The sequence below is a fragment of the Nestor notabilis genome, unplaced genomic scaffold (assembly GCF_000696875.1).
Source record: "Nestor notabilis isolate BGI_N333 unplaced genomic scaffold, ASM69687v1 scaffold5522, whole genome shotgun sequence".
NCBI lineage: Eukaryota > Metazoa > Chordata > Aves > Psittaciformes > Psittacidae > Nestor > Nestor notabilis.
The window spans coordinates 63,406-71,726 of record NW_009917786.1 but is presented as its reverse complement, the minus strand read 5'-3'; the positions used below and the strand labels follow the sequence as shown (position 1 = coordinate 71,726).

At 36.3% G+C, this 8,321-nt stretch overlaps 1 protein-coding gene across 1 annotated transcript in view; it reads left to right on the top strand.

Annotated features, from left to right (window-relative positions):
- Positions 1-6,557, top strand: part of SS18 (synovial sarcoma translocation, chromosome 18) — a 38,169-nt gene extending 31,612 nt beyond the window's left edge. Inside the window, exons 7-10 of the mRNA XM_010009403.1 lie at positions 265-357; positions 1,111-1,233; positions 3,869-4,002; positions 5,981-6,557. Coding sequence (XP_010007705.1) covers positions 265-357; positions 1,111-1,233; positions 3,869-4,002; positions 5,981-6,007 — 377 coding nt within the window. The 3' untranslated portion in view covers positions 6,008-6,557. The remainder of the gene's footprint in view (positions 1-264; positions 358-1,110; positions 1,234-3,868; positions 4,003-5,980) is intronic.
- The last annotated feature ends 1,764 nt before the right edge of the window (positions 6,558-8,321 follow it).

Genomic DNA, 8,321 nt, shown 5'->3' with positions numbered 1-8,321 from the left:
AAAATTATCAGTAGGTTAAGACCATCCCTTGCTGTGATGTTGCTAAAAACTACTGCATTAAGCCTTTTTTTTTTTTTCCTGTCACATGTTAATTCAATATGAAAGGAAATCATATTAATAAGTCTTTGGCTAATACATTTGAAAAATCTTTTTTATGTATATCCAGTTGAAATTTTTTTCATTTTTCTGAGAAATGAAATATTTTTAGGGTTTTCACTCAGAGGCCATTAACGTTTCTTCCTGTCTCTTGTCGAATTGATGTAGGTCATAATGATTACGGTTATCAGCAACCGTCGTATCCTGAACAAGGCTACGATAGGCCTTATGAGGATTCCTCACAACATTACTACGAAGGAGGTATCTATATACCTTCACACACATACGCACATACATTCCCTTTCCTCCCTCACCCGCAACGGGAACGAAAATTCCTGCACAACACGACTTATACCCATGCAAAGCTCTTGTAGAATACTAGTTGCTGGCTGTCTTGAAAATTGCAGGGAACTTGAAGCATTCAGAATAATTTCTTGCAAACACCTAAAATATATAACCACAATTTGCCATTTCTAACAACAGTAAAATGACTAAAACACTCTAGAGATTTTTTTATCTTTTTATTTTTTACCTCAATGGAAATTTTTATTTAAACATAAATTCGTTGGTTCAGTTGTATACCTTTCTGTGTGTGTATATATATTTTGTATAATTGTAGTGCCGTTAGGAAACAGCTTGCTGATCTTGTGTAGCTAGTCTGTGCTCTTGTAGCTGTCCTTAATTTTGGTTTGGTTTTTTTTTTCTTTTTTTTTGTTTTATTTTATTTTGTTTAGCATAGTCATAGTCTTACGACTGTGATGTTCCAGTAAATGTAATGCTCGTTTGGCAGAGATGCTGAAAATGCTGCAGTTCAACTTTGCAAAATTGGCTTTAACTGCAGTTTGTTTGGCCGTATTCCTTCTGTTTGGTTTGAGTTTTCTTTGTTTTGTTCAGTTTTTGAAATCAATATTGCATTTTCATTTTGTTCTTGTGTTGTTGGCTGTGCATCTTAGAGGAAAAAAAAATGAAGTAGGTATCTTTACAAGCTTTTGCTTTCTTGCAATCATCTTACAGGAAACTCGCAATATGGTCAGCAGCAAGATGCATATCAAGGACCACCTCAACAGCAGGGTTATCCACCACAACAGCAGCAATATCCAGGCCAACAAGGCTATCCAGGACAACAGCAGGGTTATGGTAAGAACCTGAAAACACAGACAGCAATCACAGAACAGACTAAAGAGACATCCTTGTATGTTATTCCATCCCTGTTTTACTTGGTTGAAAGGCCAAGCTTGTGCAAAAAAGCTGTATGCCCACAATTTCACTGGGCCAAAACAAGAAAGTGTAGAAGACGGCATGTTTTGGGAAGTAGATTGTGTTGTCAGTCTGGGACAGTGTGGTAGCACAGAGAAACCTCTGTAGGTGAACACTGTCAGGAGAGCACAAAAACGGCAAAGAGCCGTTTATACTCTGTCATGCTTGGATTTGCCATTCAGAACAAAATCTTTTAAAAACTAGTTTAAAATTTCATCCAGCACATATTAATCATTCTTTTAAAATTCTTGCACTGATCAGTAAGGAAATGAATAAGCATTACCAATGCAGTTTTCAAGAGAGTTTGCCTTATAAATTTGCACTAGTGGTATAAACCTTCTGATGTATGGCAGGAATCAGAAATGCACTGCCACGAGTGAGATCATGTAGTCCTTAGATTCAAGGAAAACCTCCCAAACAGGAAACTTAAAGTATTAGTGTGTAAATATTGTGCATTACATCTGAAAACTTGAGGTCAGAAGAACCTGAAAATACTGCTCTTTCAAGTTTTACTTGGTCACATATTGTAAAGTTCTACGTACTTATTTCAGAAGAAGGAATCTCTGAAATCTAATTTCATATATTTAACTTTTAGCTTTGTTGCAGGTTTAGGTGCTAAAACTTTCAGCATTGTGTGTATGCGAGGAAGTGCATGGATGACTTGTTTGCCATGTAGATAAATGCCAGGTACACATTAAATCCAGTTATGTTGAGACAGAGTTTAATTTTAAGAGGATCCACTGAGATTTAGCAAGTTTTCACCTTTTAGAGGTTATGAATGAATTGATAGTTCTAAAATAATACTCATGTACTTACATTCTGTGAAACGTGACACAGGAACAGAATGAAGATCAGAGTGAAGATCCACCTAGCTCACTCTTCTAAATGTGTAAATAAATAAAATCTGACTTAGTCTAAAACCTTAGGTTAAGAACTAATTAGAGGAAAAAGATGAAGAAATCTGTTAGAGTGAACTTGCCCACCATAATTTGTAAACCCAAATAGCATGCTTCTCAATTTCCATTTTTTTAGCAGAAATAGATATTGATGTTCCATTTTTATTTTATAAAATGTGTCACTGAATATTTAGAATTCAACTATAAAGAATGACCATGAATAAATAAAACCAAGTTTCATTTGTCAGCACTTCTTAGGATTGTAGTAGCTTTGCTTGATTTAATATTAAATTGCTTTCTAATTTGCAAAAATAAATCAGCATCCCAGACATTATTATCAACCTTTAAGGTTTCATTACATGTAGAAAGCTGAAACTGCATAGTTGAAGGGGATTTGAGGCCTGATGAGAATGTTAATAGCCTATGGAACTTGTCTTCTCCAGGTCATCTTTCTGACTTTCGTACAGATCCAGAATTGCTGAAAGATTTACCAGCTGATGTCATCTTGATGTCCAGTGCCTATAGCTGAAATTAGCCTTTTCTACCACTGAATCACATTACTGCTAAAGCACATCAGTTTCTTCTGAGGGAGTAAAAAAAAAAAGTGTTGTTTAAAAGAAAGCGCTTCTGAAGAGTTGCAAATCTCCTTGACTCTGCCCGTTTTTAAGGGGTGGTGTTTAAAAGCTAAATTAGATCCATACGATTCCATACTGAAGTACTCAGTAGGCCATCTTTCCCAAGGTGGGAGAGAATGAAATTAATTTTGTTTGGAACATGGCTGAACTCCCTCATCGTAGTAACCATTAGGTTAGCTTCCAATGGTAGACAATCTGACTCCTTGTGAATAGTAGCAGAAAGAGTTTGTAGTGACAAAAGAACTGCTTCCTTTTTATAGCCAAATTAGGCTGGAGCCAAGTGGTGGGTTTTTCCATGTTTCTTCTGGAAAGTTAAGATGATCAGAGGCGTATGGAGTATGGGGTGTTTTGTTCCATCCCATGTGTTGTCACATCTCGTTTTGTGAATGTAACTCGCTTGCCTGATACCCCATTTATGATTGCCTGCTGTGGTGTGGAAACTGACTTCCTGGCAGCGCAGTGCAGTGCTGCCTAGACTATTCAGAAGGTCCAGATGCTAAACACCACTGATCATCTGGCTGCTCCTGGCCTTAGGAAGTTCTGGAACTGGAGCAGCATGCAGCAGGAGGAGAGCCTGTCTTTCTAAATCCTGGACAGTGCTCATGTTCATGATTTGTCATTCTTGCCTTGTTCTTCTCTATCCTATGATTTAGTGTGTGGAACTACATGCTTTCATAATAAATAATGAATATACAAATAAAGGTAAATATTTCTGTGGTTGGACCACAGGCCCTGTCAGCCAAGGTGTTTTCCAGAGTAAGAGGAGGACTACTGATCCCTCTTACGTTTTTAGGTAGGAAGAGAACTAATTGCACAGTAGTGATACTCCTTAGCTCTGCTCAGTTGTACAATTCCAAGTGCTCATTGTCCTCTTCTTACTAGCACCTTAAGCAAACTTTTTTCTTTTTGTTTGTTTCGTTTTGGTTTTGTTGGTTTTTTTTTTTTCTTCCCTGTTGTTATTGTTTCCATTTTAATGCTCTCTAGGCCCCTCCCAGAGTGGTCCAGGACCTCAGTATCCCAATTATCCACAAGGACAAGGCCAGCAGTATGGGGGATACCGGCCCACACAGCCTGGGCCACCGCAGCCACCACAGCAGAGGCCTTATGGATATGACCAGGTATTCTTTCAGTTGATGAGAAAGCTGTGATTCTTACATGCTTAATTGATAATCTTAGTTTCTTGTGGACATTTAAACTAATGAATTAGAGGACGTGGTCTCTTAGGTGTGTATATACAACATGGATTTTATTTCCTGGTGAGTTACCCAGAATCATTTATCTGGAGGTGTGATTAGTCATTTTCTTGCAAAGTGTTAATGCAATTTGGCAATGTAAGGCACTCCAGGCAGTATTTTTGGACCTCAAAGATTAAGGTGATCTGTTTCATAAGTCTCATGGTGGATGACTAATATGAAAGATGAGGTTCCTAAATCTCATGGTGTATCATTCTTCATTAGTGCTTTGCAATAAAAATGGTTGAATTTATTTTCCACAAACGCAATACACTAATCCTCCTCTCCAGCTGCAGAAGCACCTCAGGTGTGCAGCTGATGGCCTTCTGTAGAGCTGTGTGGGCAGACATGAATCCTGTTTTTACACAGATTTTCTCTGAGCAGTATAAAGAACACTGAACAAGGGAAACGAGTGACCTGAAAATCAACTGCTTGTTTACTATTGCTGCTAAGATAAGTAGCCCCTACAACTCTGGGCTGGAGTTGTAGTGAAGGACTTCTGTAAAAAAAAATCTGCCTTGTAATTAGAGAGTGAAGTGGAGAGTTTGTTCCTTTAGAAGGCACTAAACTATAAAAATACAATTTTGTAGTATGAATTACACAGAAGTGTCATTAAGATGTACACTGTTACTTTCCTTTGCATAAATAAAATTGAGATTAACTAAATGTACTTTATGGTTAAGTCGAGGTTCTAGTGTTTTTGGTATCCTGGTATGTCAGCACAAGATCAGTTGAACTTTCAAGAAGAATTTTCCTGTGGAAGTGCAAATAGCCACAATTGTCCATATATTTGAAGGAGAACAATTGGCTTGCTTTCTACAGAAATTAGCAAAGATGAGGAAGAAGGAACAATCTCTTTCAGTGTGGTAGTTTAGAGATACAGTTACTTCTCATTATTTAACAGATTAACAAAATGCTTATGTACTAAACTCATAACTTCCTCCAGCAAATAATAAGCTACGGAAAAATGCTTCACATGTGGCAAATGTAGGGTCAAGGGAACTTATTCTCAGTTTGAGTTTCTTCCAGCTTTCTTTGCAGTAGAATTGGATAACCCTCTCAGTAGATGGGCTCTACTCTGCCAGTTTGTGCAGTCTTAAGTTCCACTGGGAAACGCGATTATAGAAGGCCTCTCTTTCATACTAGACATTCCCATAGGAATTGCACTGCTTAAATTCTCATCTGGCAGTTGTTTTGAAACTCATCTTCCTGACTGTCAGATGGAAAAAACTGATACCGCAACATAAAATTGAAATCTAAAATACTGCCTTACCACGATGGTACTTTACATGGAATGGTGGCAGGACAGTAGTTTGGAGAATGTTTACTTTCTAGCGCACTACCAATTTCTGCAAGCCTTGAAGCCTGTGGTGAAGGATCATGGTAAGCGTGTAGCATTGATGCTTTCACCTCTGCCCTCCTCTGCAGTACATGATGTTCTGTCAAAAGAAATAGAGAATATCAATAAGGGTAATAATTCTATGTATCAGATACATGGAATAATTGATTCCCATAGGATATGTTGGCTAGTTGTGTTCACTGGGACGTGCCTTGGTTTTCGTGTATCAGTCCAATCTGTGATGCTTGATGTATGAATAATTTTAGGAATTTCTAAAAGCAGGTTAGTTTCCTAAATTACTTTGAATTTAGTTGACCTTGTCTTTTTTTAAAATAATTTTCAAAGTTTGGGTGGGAAGTAACTCCTGTCTTATTTTTTTGTGGTGTTTTGCTTATAATTTATTGTTATTTGTTTGTACCTTTTAACATCACAGTTTATTTGGATAGTCTTTTGATTTTAGCGTTTAATACAGGAAAATATGCCTTGTGGTCTAATTATGTATTTTGATTATTATTTTTTTTTTAGGGTCAATATGGAAATTACCAACAGTGAAAAAGTACTCACATTCCAGTAGGCAATATCTATTAGCAGCCATATTGTCTCCTCAGCACTGTGGACATCTTCCTGAGATGAGAACCTCCCATTCCATCTAGCTTTTGGAAAAATCTTGTGGCTGTTTTATGGTATACAGTCTTTATGGGTTAATTGTTAAAGACTGTAGATTCTCAGAAACTGATTTCACATCTCTACTCTAGATGGCAATATTGGACAGAAAATACGTGACATAATTTGCAGTGAGTTGAGAACTGTATGTCAAATAGACTGTTACAGACTGAAAGGTGCGAACAGCTTTGTATGTTTATGAAGGTTATGGGAATTTAATATTTTTTCCACGGATTTTTTTTGTAGGGGGAAAGGGGAAATGCACACTTTTTACAGCAGCAATATTTTGTATATTATGTTTTTCATGTGGTGAATATGCAAGACAGTACACTACTCGCTGGGCAGGATAAGAAATCTACTGTTAAAAATAGGTAGGGGCATGATAAGTGCTGGATTGTATAAATCTTGAAATGGTGTACAATAAAGATAACAGTGAAAAAAGATGGAGAACATCATACATCACTGATAAGTTCATGTACAAAGAGAATGAGAATCCCAGTTATCTAAATGGGAACATAATTAAGGACAGTATAATATAGTCTTGTGCAAAGATTAATTTTTTAAGCTTTCCAATTTTTCTGAGTGAAGCAGTTTTGTAAAAATTATTTCTAACATAGTTTGACAGTTTTCTGCAACATTTTTTGGGTAACAAGATAAACGTTTGGGTTTTATTTCTCAAGTGTTTTGTCACAGCTTTGCATAAGCAAGCTGTAATCCCTCTTAATAATTGCAATAACAAAGAAAATGACAAGTGTTAATTTTACTTGGCTTGAATATGCAAAGAACTTGAAAAAGAGTGTGGAGGACAGGACTGTATTGTATAAGTGTATTTTAATCTTTAGTTGAATAATTTGTATGTATCAAAATAGCCTAGAAGACTTTGTAAAACCTATCTAAACTTTCCTAGCTGGGAGATAATATCTTTAGAAAGGGGGCATTTTCTGTGTGTGTCCATTTTTCTTACTGGTTAACATGAGACCAAGGGATGTTTTATAACATCAAACATAAAGCCTGTTGGTGAGATGAATGCCAAATTTTGGGTTGAACTGCATTACAGCTTATAGTGTTGCATGTGAAATAGAGGCAGCACCTTGATCAATAGCATAATACACACAAAAAAATGGTTTTGAGACTGTCCTGCAACTGTATATCAGATAAATAAATGGCTATTCTTTTGTGCAGGAATATATGCATTCAGGAATTCCTGGAAACTTTTATAAAGGACAAAACTTAAAATTAGCCCCGGGGTAAAATAAGATTTCGGTTTTAGTTGATCAGATTTGGGGATTAAAACCAGAAAAACAACCGGTGTTCAACATTACTCATGGAAGACAGGATTTTAGATTTGTTCATCATTTTTAAAGGGAAAACAGTTTTCTTAAAGTTGATAGAAAATACACATCAAGGTTTGAACAGATATGGCATGAGGAACATTATGAATGAAATGCTTGTAGGTTCTGTGCCAATTTTCCACCACTGTGTACTTCATCGCTATTTAAAACTGTACTCCATCAATTCTAACGGAAGAATAAATTATTTGTGATTTTAATTTTCTCATTTGTTTCTTTAAATTAGATCCCGATCACTCTGATGTCTCATCTGGAGGCTCTGCTTTGGGTTTTTATTTTATAGAAGTTTGGCCAGAATAACCAAACTGTATTTGCATTCTAGGACTTTATCAAAATTCTCTTGCCATAGCCAAGTTAATTAGAATTAACTGTTCAGTAATCAGCATGTTGTGTAGGTTGTTTGTTACAAAATTCTTCCTCTGAAAATGAAGGTCCATGAGACTATAATCAAGATGACTGAATTAGATAAATGAGTTGAGGAGGCAAAAATGTGTTGAACCCAGCCTGGTGTAGATATGTTATCTCATTTGAAATAAGCTCAACTGACATTAAGAAATAATTTGTCTTGCCAGCCCATCTTCTGTTGTCTTATTCTCCTTTTTAATGGAAACTAAAATTGCAATTTTAATAAGCAGAATTTCCTCCAGGGTTTCCCTCCTAGAGACTACTGCATTTGCAAGGTTTAATTGTTTTATAACGGTCCTGTTTCGTAAAACTTTTTAATTGGTGGTGACAAAAATTACCTTATTCCTCTGATACTATGCGAGGAGAACAACTTGAGAGGAGATGGCTCCACATGAAAGTATTTCTACTAACGCTATATATTAAAAAAGAACCACTTTTCCCTAAACAAA